Source organism: Amia ocellicauda, chromosome 5 (assembly GCF_036373705.1).
Source record: "Amia ocellicauda isolate fAmiCal2 chromosome 5, fAmiCal2.hap1, whole genome shotgun sequence".
NCBI classification, from domain to species: Eukaryota; Metazoa; Chordata; class Actinopteri; order Amiiformes; family Amiidae; genus Amia; species Amia ocellicauda.
In genome coordinates, this window is record NC_089854.1 from 3,225,372 (window position 1) to 3,252,211 (window position 26,840).

The 26,840-nt window shown below is 42.9% G+C and overlaps 1 protein-coding gene across 1 annotated transcript; it reads right to left on the minus strand.

Annotated features, from left to right (window-relative positions):
* Positions 1 to 798: 798 nt before the first annotated feature.
* Positions 799 to 26,151, minus strand: mdfi (MyoD family inhibitor). The gene is made up of 5 exons (XM_066703262.1): positions 25,672 to 26,151; positions 24,054 to 24,158; positions 15,862 to 16,005; positions 6,040 to 6,330; positions 799 to 5,520 (listed from the first exon to the last, which is right to left on the minus strand). Exons 2-5 carry the CDS (start codon positions 24,145 to 24,147, stop codon positions 5,267 to 5,269), a joined length of 783 nt encoding a protein of 260 aa, XP_066559359.1. The 5' UTR covers positions 24,148 to 24,158; positions 25,672 to 26,151; the 3' UTR covers positions 799 to 5,266.
* Between the last annotated feature and the right edge of the window lie 689 nt (positions 26,152 to 26,840).

Sequence of the window (26,840 nt, forward strand, 5' to 3'; positions counted from 1 at the left end):
AACAACAGCACACAGCAGCATTGTCTCAGTGTCAGTCCACAAGATGTGTCTTAAGTCCCGCAGGAATACCCTACACAATAATTTTCAGTTTCCTATTGCATGGCCACAGAGGAAACTTCCCTTCTCTATATTTTTAAATACAGGGCAACAAATCTTTACTTTTTATGCATTTATTTTCTTATTTTCCTTCTATGGACACTCAAAACGTGGCATTTTTTTTAATACATGAACAGATTAAACTGTTATAAGGCGCACTCAATTAAAAAAAAACACTCATATTGGATTTATATAAGCATAGAATGCATGAGTAGATTGTATACACTATAGTGTTAACTGGATGGTAAATAATCTAGTATTCATTTATCCATGTGGAAAGTGTCTGACATTTACTTCATAGTATTTCTTGTATAATCACATACATACTCCACATTAGACCACTTCAAACACAAAGTTTGCAATTCTAGAACATACATGCAAAATTACTTTGGTGGAGTATTGTATTCAAACCGCAATGTCACTTTGCATCATGTAATCTTTAGCAATTAAGCAAAGGCCTTGTAATGTTTCCATATTCAAAGTAAGGTTTCACGGGCTTGTCAGTCCAAAGGCAATAATGTTTCGGGCTTCTCACCAGCTGAAGCAGGCGCTCATAAGCGAGGAACGCACTCCATAAGATATTAATGCTGTTTATAATACTTGTCTAAAAATATGTTCACACCCATAATGATGCTGTAATAAAGGGCAATTGAAAAGGCAATTAGAACAGCTCAACAAAGAAACACACCGACACATCAAAACTGAAATTAATTTCCATGTTTAGCCAATGACAGAGAGCCACACTGTTTATAAATCAAATCATGCTGCCACATTAAATAACAATGCATTTTTAATATTGAGTCGTCTGTCACAGTCCTCAGTGTTGAGAAACAGCAGGTGATATACAGAATATAAAATGTTAAGTCATTTGTACCTTAAATTTACATCCTAGCAGAGCAACATATTAAACCTAAATCTATAGAACATAAATCTACAGAATACGCCCTGGAAAGATTCAGCTTAACAACAACACAAATCCCATTAACACATTAAATAACTGCATTGAATTGCACATCAAGGGTCACAAAAACAAAAACGAAACTCCAGTCACGCTGCTAATTCATCACTGACTTAAGACTCCCAAAGGGTTTATTTTTATTGTATTATTTCCAGACTACAGTCAATGATTATGGTGGTCTGTAATCACATGAGCTTGTGTGTGTTTGTTTTTGCACTGACACAACTGTGCCAATCACTTTTCTAAATTACAATACGTTTTAAAAATGAAGCGACAAAGACAAGGTACACAGTTTGGTATCGTTTTCAGTCACACTGCCATCGCATTTCCATACACACACACACAAACACACACACAATACCAAGTAAGATATGAAGCTGATCCAGCATTGCCATTTTTGCCCGATCCTGTATTGCACACATCGTTTAAAAACCTCAGCAGTGAGGTCACCTCGAGAGTTGCGCCAACCTTGTAAGATCGGTCTTCGTGATTCAAAAGGACAACTCATATCCCCTGTGGTTGCCTGTTACTTCATTCCCTTCTTCTTTCACATGGTGCTGTGTGCACTTTCGGTTATTCTCTCATTTCCTAGTGAATCAGCTACACCGTGTGCCAACCAAGGGCAGGTCAGACTGCTCTCGAACTCGCTCAGAAATTGCAGTCTTTCCAGCCAAAATGTCCTAAGCCATTACTGCTCTATAGCAATGGATGCCTACCAGTACTGCAGAGGTCCTCTGGGCTTCAGCAAGCTGCACAACCCTAATTTGTTTCCCCCAAAGTACTACCTTTGGTCAATTCAAGCTTAGTATGATTAAGGTTAAGGCGGCTTGTTGTGATAAAGAACTACGACAAAGACCCTTACAGAACACACAGCAAGCAACGAGACAGCTGGACCAGACAGAAGAGAATTCGTGATCCCTCTATCACACATATGGTCATGCTGAAATACTGTTAAAAAAAGCACCCACATTGCATTGCCATAAGAATTTAAACAAAGGGTCCCCAAACATCAACATTTCATACATTTAAATCTACCACTGTAACCAGGAGATTAATTTTAAACCAAATTATAAAACAGTTGTCCATCTTTCTCCCTGGTCCCATCGTGTACAGCTTTTATAGAGTTAAAAAAAAACGATATTCAGATGGTTAAAAGATTGAGTCATTTCCTTTCACAAGGCAAAAATGTGACTTCAATGTGACTATCTGGATTTGTTCCTTAAATGCCTTGAATTCATTATGCAACAGCATGCCTGCGAGTGAATCGAAAGCCTGGAGTATTTACTGGGACGTGTATGTATATGTGTTTGTTTGAAATGCTAATGCCAACAGTGGCAATCCCTGAAGTAATTTCTTAATAATCCACACCTTCGAAAATGGGCTATTACTGCATGCAAAAATGGTTAATGGAGAGTGTGTGCTGGCATTTTCATTTAGCAAGCATGACAAAATTCTTCCTTGCTCCCACCTAGCAGAGTCTAAATATTGTTGATACCACTCGTTAGTGGCCAGGGTATTTATTTACAGGTCTTTGCACGCCACTGGCTTTAACCTTGGCATTAACACATCACTAATTTGTGATTTGTGAAATGTAATTTAACAGTAGTTCTTTAGAACTAGATATTTTCAAAACACTTCCAAAATTGTGCCAGGAACTCACTTTTTCCAATGAAATACTCTTATCCTAACTAAAAAATATTTATCTTGAAACAGGACATTATTTGTTTATTCTAATATTGTTTTTTTACTACGATTTTAGAATGTAAAATGTTGAGCTGTAGCATTTCTGTAGTTCAATTACAAATAACAGTGAAACCCAGCAATCCCAGAAAAATGTCACATCCATTCCTCACTCGTTGGCTCAGAGTGCACTGCCCTGTTGTATAACGAAGTGAAGGCAGGTTACGACACAGTAATCATTTAGTAACAGTGTGTCAGAGCAGAAACCATGCTTTTCAAAGTAAAATCCCAGTTCAACATTTGCTGCCCATTTTCTGAATGTAACTGTACATGCAAAAAGGTTTAATACCATCCCAGGTATGGAAGAGCGTGTATCACATAAAAAACATTTACTTCAGTTAAACAGTTTTGCACAATTAGCTGGAATTTATTTGGAGTCGGACAAAACTGGAGCAAATGTTGCCCTGGAGCGAAATGCTTTGAAAGTAGTCCTATTAATGTTTATGCAGTGTTTATTTCTCTCCAGCAAATTGAATAATTTCCCTCCCCAGTTCAAAACGTATTTGCGCTCACCATCGAAGGCATTTTACACTCTCAGTCCATTATTCTTTTGTTCATTTGGCTACTTTGTTCATTTTGCTATTGTTCCAAGAGACGTCCTACCCCTCTGCTGTACAGCTCAAAAACATTGTGTACATTGTCTCGCTTGTACTCATTTCCAGGGCTCCTAAAACCATGATCCATCTTAAGCCCCCAAACAGCAAGAGTGCACAGCTCTGAAGCCTGCAGCACTGCATTAAAAGTTCACTCTCAGACTCGAATAAGACACTTAAAAAAAAAAAAAAAAAAAGGTCTCCCAAAATGTACTTCTGTTTTTTTTTTTGCAGGAGTAAAAATGTGTAAATCTAGCGAGGAACACATTTAATGTAAAAACTGGAAGAAAAAGGTAATATACACCACAAGTTTATTCTTGTCAGGAGGATATTCCTATAACTAAAAATGCGTCAATCTAACAAGAACGCTAAAAGCTTTGATACACTAATTGATTGTACTTTGGCGGAATTAAAACCGTACTTATCTGGCATCAGTGACCACAGTACAGTGAGTAATTAGTAAATCATCCTGCTAACTCTGAGACTTCGAGTACACGTGCACCAACAGCATATGCACACACAAAATATATATGTTATCTGGGACGATCTAAAAGTAATGAGAAAAAACTGCTTACTAAGTCCTTAAGGGTATTTTACTCACAGTTTGCAATAACGAGCTTTTTTAGGATCCTACCTAGCATCTAGCATCCTATTTAGCATCCTATCTAGCTAGACTCCCAAAACCAAAAATACTCCAGCCATCATTTAATTCTAATGTTTGATTTAAGTTGTGTGAATATTACAGGACGGCACACACACACTCACACACACACACACACAATGACAATTTAAGCGTAGTTTTCCAGTCGCCTGTCTTGCCAAGATCATTTGACAAACAACGGTTATTTCAAACCTTTCCAGCATTATGGAATTTTTCAAAAAATAAAATATAAGATTTAAAAATCTCTCCGGCATGGAAAGGCCTTGGGCTCGCATGAGAAAAGTGTCTGTTCGCACGTGAACATAAGGGTGATATATCACAAAACAGTATATTACAGGCTTACATTTATATATTAAATATATACATTTGTCTATTTTTAACCACTACATATGTCTTTGGCCACACCACACGAGGATCATAAATTTAGTGTCTCTGACTCTGACGAGGATTTCTCTAACCCTATCTGAGCTGCAGTCAGTAGCCTCATTGTCGCCCGTAGAGTCTGAGACAGCGTTCATTTCCCAAACAGCAAGTGTCTGTACTACAAGATTAACGCTGAGCAAATATATGAACCTGTTCTGTTCCCATTTCAATTCAAAATATGTTCTTTCATCGCATTTTCCTTTCTTTACATTTAATAAATGCTGACATCCTGTCAAGTTTGCCTATTAATCCCCAAAAAACAATTTAAAATCTTGACAGGTATTTGTACGTTCTTACTCTGCTGACATTTTATTATTATTATCATTAGTAGTAGTAGAAGCAGTAATATATATATATATATATATATATATATATATATATAATATATATATATATTTTAATAAACTATTACCCTATGCTCTTCGTGAAGTAGTCCCAAGCTAGGCTAAGACTTACACAAGATTTATATTTAGGAAACAGGAAAGCCCAAATACACCCAGAGGAATTGCTCTGAAATCAGCGCATCTATGTAGCATGGACAGGTTGGCATGGGGCTGGCAAGCAAAAGCTGCCTCTGTCCCTTATGGTTTGCAGGGCAGAGTGAGAGAGAGCTTTAAAGGATGAAACCAGTTTTTGAAACGGAGTGGTGCCGCAGTCTCTAGTCTGACACCAGCTTGGCCGGCTCCTCAGGGGATCACAGTCTACCCGTGGGGCGACCCTGGGGCCTGCCTTGTAAGCCATTGGCTGCAATCTAAACTGTCTCAAACCCCTCCCGGCGACAGGAAGCCCCGCACGTCACGAGGAGAAGCACAGGCCGCAGCACTCCATGCAGATCTCCAGGCAGTCGGCTGACTCGCAGCAGGCGTCGATGATGCCGCAGTCCATGTCGCAGGGCAGGTCGCAGTCGCCGCAGTTCTCGGAGGCGCAGCAGCAGCACAGGCACGGCTCGTCGGAGGCGCAGGAGCCGCACAGTGCGCAGTCCAGCACGATGTTGCACAGCGTCAGGAACTCGCAGAACAGGCAGGCCAGGATGCAGTGGACACAGCAGTCTGCGGGGCGGGACCAGGGATAGAGGGACAGGATGGGAGGGGAGGGGAGGGGAGGAGGAGGTTAATGATCTGGGTCACTTTACTCTTTTCTCCAACTCGGAATCAGGAACATGAACTTCAACCCAGGTAGGACCCGTAAAGACCAGCTTATAGGACGGCTTGTTTTATAGCAGTATGAGTTCAAGCAACCGCTTCAAAATCGCACTTCATTCACTGTTCTTAAAGGCTTAATTATAGCGGGGCATATTACATTTTTCGGTTGATTTATAATCTAGCTTTTAAATTTCAGGATCTTTTTGGCTGTTTGTGGCCTATATTTTGGCAGTTGATCAATTCCAGGATTCCCATTGACCAATTCTCTGAGGATCCTGGAGTCAACTTTATCTGCAGGGCTTGGTATTTACCAGACTACCCAAGCCCTGGGTCTTGGAATGAGAAGAAAGGGCCTCACCTTCCCCTCCTACAGCACTAGGGTCAGGCATGTGACCGACTCCCCTCCCCCCACACGAACACACTCACCATCCTGCGCTTCAATGGGGATCTGAGAGCCGGCCGACTTGGAGCTGCCTTTGCTCCTCTTGCTGCTGTGGCTGTTGATGGATGGGTTGGACCGCAGCTTCCGGTGTGCCTTCTGGGAGGCGGCTTGCGAGAGCGAGCCCGCGGCCGGGCGCCCATTGGTGCTGCCGTTCTTCACACCGTTCTGCTGACGGGGGGGCTTGGGCTGGACGCCGTTGTGCAGCAGGGAGGCCGTCTCCGTGCCCTGGCCCTCCAGTGTGGGATCACAGGCTGGCGACCTGGCTCGAGGTTGGCCTGCGTGAGAGAGAGCCACAATGTTCAACAGCAACAAACCAAGTCACCCCTGGTTGACCCCCCGCCACCCAAAAACTAAAGATGATTTTATGCAGTTGTATACATATTAGCCGATATGCTTTGGGATGGACACCTGTGGGAGCCGACACTTTCCAACTCAAAGTGGTCACCGTGGACAAGGAATAATGACTTCAGGTTCTTCTGGAGACTGACCCAAAAAAAAAAGGTGTCAAATGTAAACCTGAAAAAGAAAAACAGCATCCAAAGCAGCCCATTCTACATCCCATTCCCTGCGGGTAACAAGATGGGCTCAGCTCGGCTCCGACAGCACAAGGCCCCTTTCTGACACGCGGTGTTGTTGTCTGCCGTGTAGGAGGGACCTGCTCTTTGAATTTATGACGGCTATATCCTGTTCCAGCTGGAAGACCGAGAGACCTGGTCCTTTGATACAATGGCTAGGTTTACTTAAAGCCGAAGGTTCTGGGAAACAGCTTGTAGGAGTCAGTCAGGACGGTGCATTCATGAGCAGAAACCGTATGTTTACAATAGCTGCTTCCCTCAGGCACAGCGCTAACCCGCCGTGACACCTCGCCTGTGAACCGACACACAGCCCCTTCACCAACTGCCCACTGTCCCTGGCCTCCATGTCACTTTCCTTCTTTCTTTTGACTCTTTTTTTCATGCACACTTCCCCTGTTTCTTATATATCTGTCTCAATATAAAGCACAAGAAAAAATTTAAAAATTTAAAGCAAGAAAACAACAAAGGAACAATCCGAGAGGAACGTTTCTTAACCAGTTCTTCACGGTATTTCTATCTTCTATGGAAAAAGACCATCCACTGTCTGAAAGTGTAACAAATGACAGAATCACGGTCTACTGAAAATCCTTAAACCTGAACAACCGTCTACATGAATGAGACACATTAGTGCTGTAGATTTCTAAACTTCCACACAGAGAAGCACGAAGGTGACAACAAAAAAAGCCATTATCGTATGTAGAGATTATGCAGTGCTGTAAACTACATGCATTAAAAACAATATTAAAAGAGATATGTATATATACATACAGAAATATAATTCTGGTGCATTAGATGCAAACGCTGTGCTATTTATTTAAGACCACCAGCAGGTATCCCAGTGAAGGACAGGGGAAACGATCACACAGAAAGAGGTCAGACTGTGAAACGCAGACACTGTCGCTCTGTGGCTTCTCAGCCTACAAATGTCCCAGTATTAGTCTGCAAACACCACCTTGCTCGAGGAGTTGATTTTGGCATCCACCAGCAGCGTCTTGCATATTTCATTCCTGAGCTTGATGAGCACTAATTAGACTGGCAGAAAAAATCATTGTGTGGCAAATGTACTTTTTCAACAGGAAAATAAAATGGGACTTTATTATCATTTTAGGACTGGGTTTGTAAGGATAGTCAACAGGTCTAGTACAATAATATCCAGTCAAAGTAATCTTGGCTACATTGTTCCAACTGTAAGTCATAATTTTATTAACTGCCAACGAGATCTAATATATATAGCCCAAAAGGTTACCATGATTTAGTCTAGCAATCCTTTTTTGAGAAGAGGTAGTATTTCACGTTTACTGCCTCTCTGTCGTCCTCAGCTGAGAGTGAGCCATGAAGAAAATATGCGTTTCATTTGCGTGTTAAAGAGCAGCCCGGCCTCGCTGCCTCCCCTCTGAAGAGACGTGCCTGGCTGTCACTGTAATCACAGGTCCGCCGCGTGCTCACGGTTCAGAGACAACGCGGCATAAAAGTGAAGACCTATGGCACAGGTGTATTATGAGAGAGTATTTTCAATGTTAAGTGTTATTAATCACAGTGTAATAAGCTTCTAATTAAACACTCCTGTTTGGATAAGCAGTGTTATCAGTAGGAGCTATACTGTTTAACAGATGTACAATACTAGAGTAGCAGTAGTACTTACCAAATGTAACTACTGCATTTAATCACACAGCGTTCAAAACATGTGAAACATCCCTTATTGATGAAACCTCCCTCCTCGAAATATAAAAGCTCAGCAGAGTAAAGACCGTATCCGATGTTCAGGAACCTATAGTGAAGCAAACCGTTTAGAGTTTGAACTAAACTGAATTGTAGTCAATTGCTAACTACTTTGGGCAATACAAATATTTTAGACTAACCCGGCCCACCCCCCACCCAGTGCATACCTACAGAGACACACTTCTTTTGTCACAGTGGACCTTGCAGACACCGGCTCAGAAAGCAGTCCATTGCACACACACACACTCATAAAAACTCACAAGCCTGGGCAAATGAAACAGTCCATAAAGTATAGCTGCAGCTTTTTCATCTGAAGGAGAAAAAGCGTGCAATTAGAACGCCACCATTACGGCTGAATACTGTAATAAGAAACAGTTTTACTGAAACCACAGTTTGACTAAGACTTTTCTCGTTCTTTTTTTTTTTTTACAACGTGTGTCACTTTCAATCTCCAGTACGTTTCTAGAGGAAATGGTATTGGTACAGTGGTCTGGAAATGAGAAACGATGAGTTATAATCTGGTGGAACCTAGCAGAATTTGGAGGTTTTACATCATACCAAAGCAGGGCGAAATAAGTAGGTTATAAAAATAAATAAATAAAAAGTTATCGCAAATTGCACCTACGATGTTATCATGGGCTGAGAATAAGTACAAAGCTGCATGAACATGGAATGAAAGTTAATAAACAACTGAAGTCAGCAAGCACTCAAATGTACACATTATACAGCAATTGACTGTATGATGTAGCATGAAAAGAGTTCCTTTTAAAAAAATCTAAGTGTGCAACAAAAAAGAGGCTGATTTAGTTTTCGTGTTTCGACAGTAAACAAGCAAGCAGCCATGACACTGGCTCTCCAGGGCATCTGGCAGACGCAGTGTTGTTCGAGTTGGCGTGCGGCCGTCTCCACATGGAGTCTGGGGCTGACGGCGGCCCAGAAACACGCCCTCCGCCCCAGCCCTGCGGCTGCACACAGCACAGCACCAAACCTGTGCCTGGTGGGCCAGAACGACGGTATTGTCCCAGGCGGGGCAGGTGGCGAGAAACACTGTACTGCCTTCTATCCTAACAGCCTGACACTGCCCCCCTACTGCACTTCCTGCTGGGGACGCTCTGTTGGTGCTGTTGATTAAGTTGCATGGGACTCCAGCGCAAACTGGTTCTATATCACCGATGGACGAGTGGTGGAGAGAGGAGGCGAAAATGATGGGTTCCACAAAATAGTAACTGATACGACACAGTGTGTATTCAAGTCTGTGTCCATGCACAACTGTATGAAAGGCATCAGTTGGCTGAGGAAGCTAAAATTAAACCGAATAGGCAAACTCTCATGTCAAAGGAAACGGGCACCCTCTGACACAGTGTTAGGCCGTTCCCAAATGCCAGCGCTGTGTGGTAAGTGGGCCATGTGTCAGACTGTTGCATGCCGACTCCTGAATACCGTGCCCCCGAGCCAGAGGTGTGGTTCAGGGTGGGGAGAGGAGGCTGACTCACTCTGTCAGCTGCATCCCCTTTCACCGCTTTTCCCCTCTCCTGTCTTTCTCTTCGGACGGCAAGCTTCCCCCACAATCACCCTCTGAGTGCTATAATTAGAAGGCCAAGTCAGTCGGTTCTCGCCTCCTGTTTGTGAACGACAACAGAGCAACGGCCCCGAGGGAACATTCATCAGAATCAGGAGCAAAACGAGCCAAAGTAAGACGCTCGTTTGGAACCATAACTTGGCAAAAGCACACCGCAGGGGAGCGTAGACTGAATGCCAACTGGAGATGCTGTCTAAAAGAAAAACACACCTCTGCATGCAATTGTGACTATAAATATCAAAATGCGAAACAAACAGTGTTTAAGCTCACGTTCTGTAACTGCATGGTTTGATCTCCGTTACCTGAAACTGTGCCTTCAAACACTGAGGCTTCAGAAATAAATAAATGAGATCCGCACGACACCACGCTGTTCTCCACCGTGCTTTTCAAAGGTACAGTAAATAAATGGCAAGCGTATAGCCACGCTTAAAATGTAAAATGCGCTGAGGCAAAATTACCGTGCAAATTTACCAGGGATAAGGGATCATTTAATGGCAGCGTTCTTAACCACCAAAGCGAGATATCCACTGTGGCCTAGGCCTGTGCTTTAAATGGGAGAATTGTAGCTCTGGACGTGCCCGGGCAATAGAATAACCCTTAATCCCCATCGAGCCTCATTTCAATGACAATCTGAAGTGATGAAAACTCTAATCAGAAAATTTCAGACTAGTAATTCAAGGATGGGTTTTTAAGAAGTTTATTTCCCTTGACAGCCCCCTTCTGAAGTGTGATAATTAATGAATGAAAGATGTCAGGAATGAAGCTTAAAGCCCGGCACAGATTGAATAAATGTTCTCTTAAATATCAAGTGGAACGAAAAGAAGAGGGGGGGAAGAAAAGGAGAGGGAAAAAAAGCATTCCTTAAGAGTGATTGAGACCAGGTCAGTGGATAAATGCAGACACTTTTCTCTCTGAGGAATTTAAATCCTGCAGAGGCTATTGTAAGTGAAAAATCATAACCTTGGGGAAGCTGGTTATGCGCTTTACCGCGGTGGCTTATGCTCTCGTCTCGGTTAAGGTTTACAGGGGTGCGTCGGGATGAACGCCTCTCGGACTGAATGGGTGGAAAGTGCGCGAGGGGTGTTAACACAGTCGGAAAGCAGGTTAAATAGAATAAGCAGGACAAAGGACTTTTTAGAAAGAGAAGTGGAACTGAAAAGCACCAAAAAGGCTTGCCCTTTAGTTTGTCAATCAAAATTTTTTCTATCTTTTCACCCTCCCTCGCCTCCTTCAAAAGCCTGACAATGTCAGTTCTGCATCCGTTGCCCCTTGTAGTCCGGCAATCGTCGAGATATACGACAGCGAGACGTTTCCCCGGGTCGCTTGGAGACAGGACGTGTGGTTGTGCGGAGGATTGGGGTTATGCTGATGTGCGGCTTCACGAGGAAGGCGCTATAACACGCCGGTGCCAAATGAAAGCTGCTTTGTGCCACAATTGTGTAGAATTTTACAGCGAGATCTCAATCCCTGATGCGCACGTATCATATCCCAGCATCGCGTGCTTCCCTGCGCTCGGCCCTAGACCTCATCAGCGGCCCAATTTGAGATTAGCAAGGAAGGCCCAGTTACCCTTCTGCCTCTAAATCTGGGTACACCATTGCACATGCTACACCGAGTGGAGATGTTGGTGCTTGTTTAGCGGAAAGATGACAGAGGTTTCAGGGGAATAATATCTATCCTTTAAATCGATTTCACAACTGTGGGTTACAGACAGGGGGGAGCTCGCAGAGAAGGGGAATTATGGGCGGATTTAATCCCCCCTGAGATTCCTGTAGCACAATTATGTTTGCGTTGAGAAGGTGAGCCCGTTTAGCACTGAGCACAGAGTGTCTCGGTATTATGCAGCTGGCGCGGGTCCATCTTTTCATGTTCAAGCAGTGCAGTCATTACATCTCTCTAGTCTGTCATTAAGCTGGGAAGAAGTACAAAAAGAAAAGAAAAGAAATAGAATATTTAAAAGCAGCCAAACGATCCCAAACAGAGACGTCTACTGAGTAATATAAACACAATGCTTAGAAACGACAAAATATGTTGTAAATTATTGCGGCATGCGAATGAAAACCACCTGAGATGACAGATAAATGTTCTTAATAATATTCTATACATTATATGTACATTATTACTATTTGTTTGAGAGAAAATGCTGTAAAGATGTAATTCTTAAATTATCTTTCAGGAAAGATAATTTGAAAATCTAATTATAATAGCATCAATGCATATTTGTGGATGTGTTTAAGTCTAGAGCTTACCCACAAAATATCTTAAACTACCACCGGAAAGGAAACCAAAAATGCTTAAACCTGAACAGATTTTTGCTGCTGTTGTTTTTAGAAGTTGGCTTGATCAAAGAGTTGTGCCATCAACACCTCACTGTTCCCAACGTCATCCTGCATCATACCCAGACACTCCAGTGTACAGACACATGGGGCAGAGTTGACATCATCGCTTTGTGTCACAGCATCTGGCTGAGGAATGCCTTCACAAGCGAAATTATATCAGAACAAAGTTTGCCAGCAATCCTGTTCTTTTCATAATCTCTGACACTCTCCAATAAAAGTCAATAATGTGCCACAGCCTTTTAGATTAAAGGGATCTATTAAAAAAACACAATAAACACAATGATGCAATAGTGTTTTTTTTTGTTTGTTTATTTTTACAGCACCAAACAGACTCCATCTCAACCAGACGAACCAGACGTGAAAATGAGAGGTTCTCACAAAGTGGCTATGATGACTACGCTGTGTTCACTGTGTTGTGTGACTCTCTCTGTGTGTGTGCGTGTGTGGTAGAAACCAAATCCGCACTTCCTGCCTTTGATTTGAGCGCATCGGCAGTGTGGTGTACAAGTACAAGAACACACATGCTGGCGTGTCCCCGCTGTACAGAAAACACAAATGAAAACGTGTGACTCTGACCTGAATCATATTTTTATAATCCAAAAAAGGAAAAAGAAAAAGGGATTAATGTAAAATAACTCAGTTGGGTCTTTATGCTTTCTTCAAGGTGATACGCCAACAAAATGCTGCTTCTCCAACTATGTTTTTACATTTGGCCCTGGGCAAGTCACACAATGATCCATGTCCGCCTGGACAGAGGTGATTGAGCATCTTTAAGACACTGACACAATCTCTTAAGCACTCTCTCTTAAACAGCCAGGGTTATCGGCGGCTCTATCACATAATCAGCTTGGGCATTAAGAACGTCTCACTGAAACACAGAGCAGAACTAACTTGGAAGATGACCCACATTTTTCAGGCCCTCTGTCGTAACCACTAGACCAGATTGCCTCATTAAATATCAACTTAAAATGCTGCTGGGTTTGTGTGGCATTGTAGACGAGTACTTGAAACCCCAAATCAGCGAGAATGAAGTGACATCGATAGCGGTGCTTTATTAATTAGGCAGGACAGGACCTGATTATAGGTTGTGCTGGTGGTAACAAATTATTTTTTCCCATTTTTATTCCCTTTTTTCTAAAAAATAAAAACAGAAAATCTGGGCTTGAATTCTGCAACTACAGTGTGGCGTTTCGAAGGATGAAGCAACTTGGATTTTGTCTCACTTTTGAAGGGGGTGGGGGAGAGGAAATGGCAGTGAAATCACACATCATATGAGTCTACTAAGTCGGTTGTAATTAGGGTTCCAACGCTCGACACTTATAAAACTCAAGAAGCCTGCAATGTGTCAGCAAACAAGCAGTGACTGTGTGATCTCGCATGACTTCAGCACCGCGCTGATGGCAGGGCTACGTCACTGAGCAGCTGGTCACCGTTTAACAGCTGAAAGAAAGAGCTAGGACGCCCTGGCGCTGAGGAACACGATGCAGCACCTTACGGCAAGAGAACCGGGAAAAGAAAACACTAGAGGCTAGGATGAGTTTAAAAACAATGGTAATTCTTTAAAGCAGCCTTTTTCCCAGTCCTGCTCTCAGAGACACCAGGGTCTTCTTTTTTACTTTTGTCCAGCAAAGCTTTTAAGTACTTATTGTGATTGATCCTTGAAATGGCACTGCTAGCTCGAATGGACCATTTTCTCTTAACGGTTTTCACCTCTTAAAGAGTTGGATGGGCTTTACAACTCCGCATTAAGCCCACACCAACACAAGGATCCAGAAATCTCCTTATAGGGAATATGGTTTTGAAGAACAGCTGTCTGTGATTTACACGCCTAACACGATGCCCATTTGATGCAGTGCAATATCGGTAATTCACGATTAAGTAACCTAGTCCTACTCGTTTCGATGACAGTTGAGGGGGGGAGGGGAGGAGGGGTTATTGAACAAATAAAAACAGACTGACAAGTCTTCTGATATGAAACTGTGGCCTGGCAAACTATACACCTACAGCTCGGTATCGATGAAACCCAAGGATCGATTGAGAAATACATCTTTAAAACATCCAACCAGTGAATAATTCAATGAAGGACTCGATTGTCTCAGAAACCGTTAGGCACGTAACACTTTAACGTCATGTCAAATTTCCCACTCCTTCTCAAAAGGTGAAAAACAAACATCCATTGGTACAAAACACATAAAGTGTTTAATTTACTTTTGTGAACTTTTATGTGAGGTTTTATGTGAAACTTCACCCAGTTTTCTCCCTTGTTAGTAGAAACAGGTGTAGACATGGCACAACAGTAAAGGTTTTATGAATATGACCCCAGGGGAGTGGGTTTCTGGGAATGATTTATATATTTTCTTGTGGCGTTTATTCTCGGATCTATGTTGCTCACAGACAATATACCGGAAGCATATCTGTTCAAAGAAAGCCTTTAATATCCAAGCAGGGGAAGGAGATAAGTGTTACAGCAGCTCACAGTTCCCCTCCACAACCTTTTCAGCGCTTTAACAAGCTCCCTTCCTGCTGTTCGACTTCGTAAGCCTCTGTTGACAAGCTGCTGTCCTTGGAACGGTTTATCAGCATGAAAACATCCTGGGCAGAGGCAACAACATGGACTCTGCGACGGGAGAACAGGAGCAAGGAAGGAATGAGAGGAGAAGCTGAGAACAGTAGCTCTGTGGAGGCTAAGGAGTGCGACTCCATGGCCACCCACAGTGCTCAAGGTCTAATGACACACATCAAGACAGACCTGGGAGGCCATTTCTGTAGTTGTATATAAGGCATGTTTGCAGGCACTGTATACATAACATTAACTCACTTTCTAACTTAGGCGCAACTCTTTATTTTTCTGCTTCTTCATGCTGGATGACTTCCTGCTCAGTGCGAGGGGGGTCCGTGACCCAGTTCTCGAATGTAGGTGTGACAGGCTTGGGTCACACCAGCGATGACTAAGCGCTCGCTCTGGGAACGCAGCCCGGCATGTCTGCAGGGTGTTAGTCATCTCAACCTGCCTTTCCAAAGATACCAGTAAAGGAGCTTAACGGATGATTTCTTTTAAAACTTCTTTGAAAGAGAGAGGTGGCCTGGTGCTTTTGCAGATCCACTCCACTGCTTACTTTAGGAGCAAATCCAAGACCCGTATCGTCAACGACTGCCCTCTTCTCTGGTCTCTTGTCCGTCCCTGTACCCCCCCGCCCTCTCAACGGGTCTGTTAGACATGCCTTCCCTCAGGTGTCCGGCTGTCCGAGCTCGCACTTCCTCTCCGGTCCTGCAGTGGTGCAATGAGCCGCCCATGAGCGTTAGGACTGCACTTTAGTTTTTACCGCCCTTTGACACCTACTAAAGACACATCTGTTTACATGTCACCCTCAGAGCCTTAAAATCTTCTCTGACATGTTGTTCAGTGTAGTGCGTGGATTCATTTTTATGTTACACTTGTAATGTTGTGTATATGCAGGTCATTGTATGTTCCGGTTTTTTAAAGCAATGCAAGTTATGTTGACAAGTAATGATTAAATTAAGGAGCTTTATTGTAAATCACTGAAGTAAGAGGTACTCAACAGGTACTCAACAATTCAAGAACATTCTACTCACATGTGACGCTCTTGTCCGGCGCTGAGACGTGCCGCTGCAGAAGGCTGCTGTTGTTTCCGTGCTCTGGCGCACCGGGTTCTCCAGCAGGGTCTGTGTTTGCAGTTTCAGCGTCCGGCTGCTCTGTGGCTTTAAACTCCTGGTTCTCTGCAAAGCAAAGGCAACGACAACAATTTGTTAAAAAAATTAAGAAATCAACTGAATCAATGTCAACGCCATAGAAAGACAGTTCGCGTTCACCATGATACCCAGCAAATACTCTGTAAGAAAATGGTGTGTGGTAATTGAAGTTGTGGTTCACACCTCCACCCCTTTACTTCTTCAATCAGATTCAGTCTCACTGTTCCCCTGCTCTCGTCATTACGAATCAAAATAATAATAATTCATAGTATTAATTAGTAATGTACTTTTATATTCCCAGTGTGGTGGTGATTAAACAGATTTTGCTGTGTGCATATTACTCTTCTTAAGGCTGGTAAATGGCAGCTAATGAATGAAGTAAAACTAAAATTCCCTGTAGTTGTACTTCTGATTTTGGGAAGGAAGGAAATCTCACTTTTATCTTTTCTCTGAGCGTGTGCTTGGGATTGAAAAACGCAATGGTAGAAATCAGCAACAAGCCCCGCAACACAACACACTGGACACAGCCTGCAGATAACACAGCTTACATTTCTACTTGATATGACCAAGAAACCAAAACATACACATCTATAGGTGAGCATGGACTGCCGTATCAAACGGTTTCACCGTTGGGGGGCTGGGGTACAGCTACCACATACATCTCAAGGCAACAACACTATTGGGGTCTCTGTTTTTTTATTTTTTTTTATATATCTTTTCTGGAACCAAATGGTGCCATTATGTGCTGGCAATTACACGGGATTACTGTGCTTCCTCAGACTGGTACTTCAAAGCGTCAGGTTTTAACCTCAGAGAGGGGCACAACCCAGGGGTTTCGTTTTCCACTAAATTAAACACAGCTGCAGTTTATTTGCTGTCTGATAAACACAACATCTCCTAATGTGAAACATTTCTGGATTTGGAGTGGGAAGAAGGTCTGCAAATATAAATATAATTTTTACTTCCTTTTCTTCGGTACAACTGAAAAAGTGTGGTTCAGAACACCTCGCCTGGTAGTTAACATGAGCATGAGTTTACACACTGATGTAAGTCAGATTCAAAAAGTCTACGTTAAAGTTTCTCACAACAACACTGACTCAAAAAAATGATGACAAAGTCAGCCTCATTAAGGCGCTTAAAAAATCCAAATAAAACCTAACACCTGAACGTATGGATGTTGTCACTGGCTAATTTGCGCTCGGCTGTCACATGGAAGCTGTTTTCTCAACGTGGCCTGTCGGCACAAACCTGTAGGTTGAGCCTAATTGCTCGGTCAAGGAAAGAGCGAGGACATTCGGTCCGTCTTGCCAGCCGGAGTGACTGTCAGACTTCACCCCCCACCCCCGACAACCCCTACCTCCGACCATGTTCGCTGCCTTTCAACTGCCATGTAATCCTATTTAACGGCGCTGTAAACAGTGGGTTGTCTGTAAATGCCGGTGCTGTAATTAGGGCCCAGCAAAGCTCTGTGTACGTTTGCGTGGTGTTTACTGCACATCTGGAGCCCAGCATCAATGGCAGGACAAGCTGCTTTCCCAGGACAAGACTGGCAAACACATCCGTGGGAGGCGTATGTCTTCAGAAATAACATAACATAGTAGAACTCATTAACACCCTTCATTTGAAATGCTTTACCGTTTCATCATGTCAATCAAAGACAGTCGAATCGGGTATGAAAATCTTGACGTTTGTTGTTCATTTCTTAACCTTATAAAGCAGAGTTTTGTGGCTTTTGAAAATGTGGACTTCAAACAATGAAGCGTAGTGGATTGAGATCTGTCATGAGATGCAGGCCAGAATAATTTTTGAGGCGGACAATTGTCGGTTGATGATTCTGCCCTGAAGATATGTGTCAGCATTCGACTCTAGTTTGCAAAGTATGTGGTAGTGTTGTTAGTCACTTTGTTTTTACGTTACACAATAGCCTTTAAGAAATTAGAAAGAAAATTAAATGTGATTTTACTGATCAAAAAGAGAGTTGATCAACACAATGTCTGCAGCAAAATCATACATCAGTTTATGCTAAAAACAGAAAGACCAAATTACTTTAAATGCATTTCAAAAATGCATGAACAATTGTAATAGATGTGCACATCGTATTAATATTGTACAATCGATCCAAAAAGTGCACAAATAAGCCATTTCATAATGAGTCGAACCCCTGAAACATGACCGCTTGTGAAAGCTTACTCGATATTTTTGTGACGTAGAGAAAAACGAGACAGAGATTAAAGAAATACAGTATTGGCGGTAGGATCGGCACTGTGGTGATGCTTCAGTAGCGATCTTAATTTAATACAACTGTTGAGTTACTGTTCCTCCTCCAGCCCTGACCAAACCCCAGGGGGTTCTCCGAGAGGTGGATATAATTTCAGAGGATTTTCAGCTTCTTGGCAGAGTGTAGCCGAGGGGGGGGGGGCTTCCTGCTAAGATAACATCTCTCCTCTAGCCGCTCACAGCAGCCCCTCTGCGTTAGAAATAACAGCCTTGTGCATTCCTGTCACACGGGACGAGGTCTCGGCCTTTCTCGAGGGCTGCCATACCCCTCCTCTCGCCGCACGGGGTTCGTTTGTTTACACACGGGGCAGGTAAGGACGACAACGCCAAGACTGGGCGAAATATAACGAGCCTTTTTATAAGTCTGCAAAAAATAAATAAAGTCTGAGGTTTTTAAACTGAGTATTATGGACTACCTCTAGCTTTGACAGGGCTTTGAAACTCTTACCACCCTCGTACGTTTTGCGATTCAGGATTGGCAAGTGTTACCACTGCCACATTCAAGGCACTGTTTCTTCAGTGAAAGAAAGGGTGTTGAGTAATGTCAGGTTTCTTATCCGCTGGAGGATTGTGTGTCTGTGTCCCTTGGGTGCACACTGAAGGGAATTACAGCTTGATGCATCTCCACTTTCTGTCCTAAAGCAAACCCAGATTCTAAGGCTTTTGCGGGCGCCATCGACACATAATAAACATTTAAAAAGAGACTCTTCCACTGTCTCTGGGTGCTTAGATTTTTTTTCTTGAAGGCACTCCATTCATACCCCGCAGCGCTCCACGTTTGCCGTATGCAGTGTAGCTTTATTTTACTGTAAATTATACACAATGTGCTTGATTGTACTGTCTCAAACCCATCGCATCACTCCCGCACAATCCGGAGAACTGTCACTGCAGCTCCCATCGAGGCGGTCTCTTGGACTGGGTTGAGAAGAGAGAGGCTAAATTATTTGTACATGACATCACCGTCAAGGGAGCCTGACGAGAGACTCTCGATTAAGGATTTAACTGTCTCTGCTGACCAGCACTGCACCCCCCTTGCAGCACATCAAGATAAAGACGTGCGCACTGGCGGGACACGACTGCATCTGCCGTTTCAATCTGACCAGAGAGTAAAATAAGGTATTTATTGATATGAACCAATTTCACGCAATAAAAAAAGACTACTGTTGTATCCTTTTCTTGCTGCACAGTGCCCAAGCCTAGCTGAAGTTTTTTCCCAGGGTTTAATTAGCAGGGAGGCAGTGTACCAATGCCAGCAGCGGCAGACACTCTTGACAGCGCTGAGGGTCGGCATTCCAGCGCCGGGCCGGCCCAGCTGGCGCCTCAGCTGTTATCTCCATGCTCTGGCGGGGGCTCGAGAGTGCCAGGGCCTCGGCATGCCAGTGTGGGAGGGGGGACAATGGTCTGGTGCTCAGATGTCGAGAGCTACAACATCACTGGAGAGCGAGGAGGGCAGCAGACCCGTCCAGCCGACGGAACAGGAAAGAAATGCACTCGTTGAAAGCGGTGGAGCTGAGATTCTCCAGTCGAACGTGTGCTGAAGAAGAGGTGGATTCATGTTTGTGTGTTGTTTGCCTGCCCATCAGTCCATGATGAATATATTAAGGACAGCTCATTCTCACAGAGAGTTACATATGGATACAGGTGACGCTGAAGACAAATAAAACCAAAGACAAATGTACCAATTTCATAACAATTATCTTAATATGAGATGAATGCCTTTCTATGGACCGAGAGATGAAGAGATGTGTCACTTATTTCAACAGGAGTCTTTTTTCCTGTCACTGCGTTGAGAAACAGAGCTGTCAGTTGCCGCCTACCTTACTAATAGCAGTTACATGTATCGCTGTATTAGTGAATAAGAAACAGGTGGTCGAATTCATTGAAACACGTAATATTGATGAGAGGCTGCGGCTTGTCATCTGCTGCGTGGCTCGTTTGAAAGACGACATTTGTCTTTCCCGATACAGTGTCGAAATATACATCACAATCTGCTGGGAAGCTAATATGACCCCCTCGGGGTATAATTAGGGGGAGAAAAAAATATTAATTAAGCATCACTCTAAATCTACTCTCAACATGTTAATAAGTTTGTAACATCTTTACTAAGCCGATCCACTAAAACAATGAGGCTAATCTTCCTTGTAGTGGAGCCAAAACTGAACACGGATATTCAAAACCGCTTGAAAGCACGGGTTCTGGAATTTCTCCAAATTCACAGATTATTTTTGAAAGAATAAAACTGCGTAAGCTCATTAAAGCAGAAAGGGCTTGCGTTTTACATCGCTCTGAGCAGAATTTAATTGCTAGGGAAGAGAAACACGTTGTTCTTCTAAGTTTCTCCATTCAAAAAAATTATAATACCTGAATAGAAAGTTTTAATGTTTCTCGGTTTTGTTGTGGTTAAAGCCGTAACCTGATGAGATAAAGTGGGAAGGAAAGAATTCAGAGTGGGGAGGGTGGGCAGTCATTTTGTATTAGAAAAAGGAAAAGCGATTCATGAGATACAGATCTAGATTCCTAATACAGAATCAATGTTATCTCCGACATTACAAATTCACTCTAAAATGCCATTAGCGCTTTGCAGTTGTTTTAAGAGACACAGGAATTGAAATATATTCACTTCATAATTACTGTCTTTATAAAAGCAGTACCTTTTATTACAAAACCATTGCCTTCCTTGAAATTCAAAGATATCATGGAGGCTAAACTGTGCAGGTTTTAGACACTCTTGGAGTATCTGCACTAAGAACAAGAATCACACATTTGTGTTGAAAGATTTTTGTTTCACAATTCAAGGCTCTGAATGGTTAAAAGTGGAATAATAGTCCCTCTGAGCAAGCTGGGGATCAGTTTGTGTTTTAAGGAGAGTACGGTGTATTCACAAAGTATGCATATTACTCTGAAACAACAGCAAAGAATCGCAGGCACACAAAACAAGGACGCCCGCTGCTTTTCTTAATGGTGCAGTGACTTTCACATAAACAAAGTGAACTGATTGTATCTTTTCAGCTGAATTACTTAAAAACTCATTCAGCTTTGGGGTGACGACAAATGAAGGAGATCATTATGTCAACAAACGCTGTAGCATAAACTCACACGACGAAGTCTTTGTTGCGCCGTCTGCCAAAGTACACCAGACACACTCACTGAGACAACATCGGACCACTGCGGTGCTTGCTTGATTAACAAAATCACGTTGTCTCAATATCTAAGGATAGGGAAATAAAACAGCTGTCACCACTTGTACAAGGCTACTGTATGCAGCGGTGGTATTACAGTGACTAAGCCCATTTGTCAGTGCACCGAGCAATTGGGGAACACTTATTAGTACTCGGATGAGACAAGAGTTGATTTACTGCATCCACTCGATGACTGTCTCTTTGCCGAGGAAAATTAAACTCTGGCACTCAAGGATTTTGGACTAACGTGTAAGTGACTGCGACCTTTCGGCGAATTTAAAAGGAATTTGTTGCCACCTTCAGCGAGCAATCCAGCGTACGAGCCGTCGCACAATACCGCACAGATTTCACGAGCACTCCAAAAACCCTAATTTAATCACAGCGCTTGACGTTTTCAGGCCAAGTGTAAGTGAAGAGATCAGGGAGATTACTACCGTGAACAGGTCCACTGCCAAGTTTTATAATGACCATTAAAGTTAGGGGCCCTAGTAAGGCTTTCCTTTTCTCTGGCCTTTAGAAAAACCAAGCCGAAGCCGACAGCTTTGTGTGGTGCTTTAAAGACAGGATGCATCACAGACAGGGGCCAGAAAAACTATTCTGTGCATCCTCAGACATTTATTTTGCTCTTAGACATTTGTAACAATAAATAAAAAAAACACATTCTACATTCAGTAGATGTTACTAACCTGGCCTTCTACTTTCTAAACAAGAAGGGCTCAGTGTGGCCCCTCAGAAAGGCCCAGCAAAGCCCTTCAATCCTACCTTGACTAACTAAGTAAACAAAAAGTAGGCAAAACACAAATTCAGCCAAGTAGACATCTTTCCATAAAGCCAAAAACAAGCACCGCTTCGCCACAAACCCCTGCGCAGCACAACGCCAACAACAGAGTATTGTCTGGGATTCTGCACAGGAACGGAGGTGGGTTTCACAGCCGTCCTTGAAAAACGTCCAGGTAAATCAACCCTACAGTGACAGAGCAGACGCACTTTCGTTTTTTTTTATCCCGCTTCTGACCATTTGCTGGCCTGCCATCCAGACCGGAGTCTCAGACCGCCAGCTAATTAATTCTGTGGTTTGCAGCCTGGCCTCCCAAGCAAAGCAGGGCACATTATAAATAAAATGTTGTGTCTCTCGCTGTGTTTGCCTTTTTTTTTTTCTGGGAACCGAAGACCAAAGCCGAACGTCAGCGCAGGGCGAGGGTGAGGAATGAGGTGACGCTTCCTGCGCTGTGAAAGGACGATCTTGTGGTGGCAGCTGGCCCTGTATCGGGCGCTTACCAGCTTCTGTACCTCAACACACTGGCTTTAAAATAAGCCTGCGGGTCTGCAAATAATGGCCACTGCTAAAAACACTGTGCGTATTTTAGATCTCTCTCGAACACAACACACACGGGGCTGCACATTCCAGTCCATGTCTCATTTTAAGTAGTAACAGATGCATCAGATATTTTCACCCATAGTAGACTATACTACTACTGCTAACATTGCTTCTATTGTTAATAAGAATAATTCATAATTATGCTTAAAAGATTGTGCACTAAGCACTGCTGCAAAAGGCTGAAGATCACACTTCCCCTGCTATTTGAAGATCACTAATGAACACGGCCGGCCCTCTCTGTGAGAGCAGTTCTCTGCATGCGCATGGCAGCCCCTCGCACGGGCCGAGACGAGTCTGGTGCGCTGCCGGGGCCGCAGCTGGGCGAGCTGAAGGGAAACACAGACGACTTGCTGGGCCACACAAACATTCGCTGTAACGGATCTGGTGTGCAGGTGTGTTACCGCGATGACTAAAGAGGAGCTGACAGCCACCCCCGGGGAGCTGTTCCTGTCCTGTTCTATTCCCAAATCTCTCGTCTTGATCTCCGTCTTCAAAACCCCCGAACATCCCAGGGTACCTAGAATACCATCTGTACTGTACATCAACTCCTCTTAAGTTAGGGGTTTGAACATTCACTTCTGCAACGGTACAAGAGCTTGGAATATCCCCCAAAGGTTTCAGGTGTGTGTGTGTGTGTGTGTGTGTGTGTGTGCGATGTATCGGGATGTACACAACCCTGAATTCTGTGCATCTATTAACCGGGGTTTCCAGCACAAATCTTGCTCTGAAAATTATAACTGTACACTGTTTAAAGAAATAATTTGGTTCTCTGAGAAAAAAAACTAAAATGTGGTTCTGGGCATTCTAGAAAACAATAGCCATTTCAGCTAAATTAACTTCACATGTGTGCAGAAGAAAACTCATCATTCCCAATCATCTGAGCCGTCTCCTTATGTTGTGTACTAATCTGTGCACTACCCAAAATTGCAAACAGCCCACGAGCATCAGCAATATGCCCCCTTGCCCCCTGCCCCAATCCCTGTTGTAGGAAAGCTCTAGTACAAGGAGTGCTCAGAGAATTTATGATAATCCCTGTTAATCACACCGGATCTCACTACGTGAAATGAATAATCATTACCAGCATACGTGTGTTTGTGAAATGGTAACATTGAATGCTTTTAAACAGAATTGGGACGTGTTTGCCATCAACGTAGACACCTCCATGTACCACGTCTAAAAGTGCACCAGCAGACAATGTCTTCTACTCTGACACAGTCCCGACACCCCCACGTTGTCGTTACCTGACTCCGGAGTGCTGGAGCGGTTCTGTGGCGCTGTGGGGTCGTCATCGGCAGAAACAGGCAAGCTTGCGGTTTGACTTTGAACCCCAGACATCTGTCCGCAAGCTAGAGGGAAGGGACAACAACAATCGGGAATAGGGTCAACAAGGCCAACAGCAGCTCTCTCCTGTAGTGGAGCAGTCAGGGTTTCCCACAAACGTGGATACAGGTGGAGAACACAACAGATGCTGAAAGGGTGTCAGAAACCAGTTTTCCTTTGTCTTCCTAAATGGGGACAACCCTCATTCTACTTAAAACACCTGACTTACCTGAGCTAAGGATGTCAACATTTAGGGTTCCTGGGTTTTACATCAACTGCATTGTTTTGTGTAAGAGAAACACAAATTAATATATCATATAGGCCTATATATATATATATATATATATATATATATATATATATATATATATATATATATGAGATGCCACTGACACTTCTGAGAAAATAGCTGTGTAAACTCTTGACAATATCAAGTTTCTGATTACATGGTCAGGCTTTGGTTGGCCAACATTCCCAATATGAAAGATGCAGCTGGTGATTATTTCATGCTGTTCTACAATTGTTCACTAGATAGTTATTCTGCCCAAAAATGCATAGTTTATTATTATTATCATCAACTCTGAAGACAATATTATTCATTCAGATCTTTATTTTTATATTAACTAGAATATTTATTTGTTTTCAGTATTTATTCCTGCAACATTTCTCAGTGAAATCTCACAAAGAAGCAAGAAAAGTTAGGAAAATTGTTTGTTTCCCTTGTTCAATGTGTATTTTGTGTCTTATTAACTTAAGAATACGTCAGAGGCCAGTTTTCATGTTTTCTTGGAAGAGGTCTACCAGTAAAGTTGAAGACAACCTTTTCATTTTCATCCACAACATGTCATTTAGCACATTTTCTAAAAATGTGTCCTAATGAGTATTTTTAAATGTGAAAAACCTTTGAAGAAGAATAAAGGAGAGCTAAATCACACATATTTTACAATCAGTGGCATTAAAACGCACTTTCAATATTTAAAGGATTTCACACACTTTAAGTTTAGTTTTTTTCTAGAATTACCTCCTATTACAAATAATATTAATAATAATAATAATAATAATAATAATAATAATATAGTCAACCTCGGGTGGATATTTCAAACGACATTATATGATTAAAATTGTATCAGCTTATTGTTTTAAGTAGGCTACATACTTACTCAAACACAAAGTACAGTATAAGTCAACGTATCATATCAACCATGTAAGAAAACGGTAAACAGATTGGACTAACTTTTTTTTTTGTTCCCCTAACTTGTACAATATGAAAAAGAAAAGAAAAAAAAACCTTGTGTCCAAATCTGAGGGAAAATATACGTTTTAGTATACAATCAAGACTAGAAGTCCGTTTTAAGACAGCACGGCCATCCAGCACCTCGGCGCCTTCATTTGTATGATCACCTGGGGTTTTGAGCGAGTCCACACTCGCCGCTCGGCCGCTGAAGGCTGTCGGCGGTTCAGACCCAACAGTCACAATGTAACGATCGCAACGGTAACATTTACAACAACGCGGCATTGGCAGCGCTGCCCTGGACCCACCTTGAGTCGGAGAGTCAGTGGTACTGCACCGCTTTCATTCTACGTCCCCTCTTACGGAGTTTACTTTCACTTGGACAGGGTTTTTAAGGTCCCGCAGGCTGGCACATTCCTGGCTTCTTCTCCTCCATGCATTCATAAAGTTGGTGCTGCTGTGATGCCCAGCCTGCCGGCTCTGCAGAAGTCACTTTTCTCGGGTTGTTTGGTGAAGTTGTCCGTCTCTCCTGCCGTCCCGTCCCGTCCCGTCCCGTCCCGCACCGCCGCTGCCAGCTCCCCCTCTCAGACACTGCCAAACCCCGCCGCTCGCCCGTCCTGTCCTGTCCTGTCCTTCCCACCTTCTCCCCGGGAATTGCTTTGTATCTTGTCTTGATTTACTTTCTCTCCCTTTGCCCCAGCTTCATCTCTCTCTCTCTCTCTCTCTCTCTCTCTCTCTCTCTCTCTCTCTCTCTCCTTCTCTCCCCACTTTTCTCCTGGAGACAGCTTCAGTCTCTTCAACAGGAAATTGCATTCAAGGCTGATTACTGTGTTTCCTTCAGGCTAGAAACTTAGAAGTTGTGTTTAACTAATCTATAATTAGGTCTAACCTAAAACAGGAACACATCAAAACACGTTCCTTAGAGCAAGTAAAAATAACACAAAATAAAAGATACATGTGCAGTAAACAGTAAAAATGTATTATCATCATCATAGGAATACAAAATTATAAATCAGTTTTCTTCTTTATTTTTTTAACAAACATCCTAATCCAGTTATCCAGCCTCCGGCATCTACTTATTTTTTGTTTTATACAAGTTAGACTTCTTTTTCCTTGGCTTCCCTACCAGAGATTCACCTTTTTCTGTATTTTGTCATACTGCCCCATAATCAAAACTATTATTCTGTAAACTCCCTTTATGTGACTCTTGCAAAAGAAAAAAAATAACCCCAAAATTGAAGTTTCCTGTGATTGGCATGAGTGTTTGGTCACTGGAAACTGAATAGCAATGGATTTTAAAAGTCACAACACGGGCACAGCAATACAGGTGTGTCTGCCCACCTAATTAGAATGAGACTGCGCATGCCCACCTAATTAGAATGAGACTGCGCATGCCCACCTAATTAGAATGAGACTGCGCATGCCCACCTAATTAGAATGAGACTGCGCATGCCCACCTAATTAGAATGAGACTGCG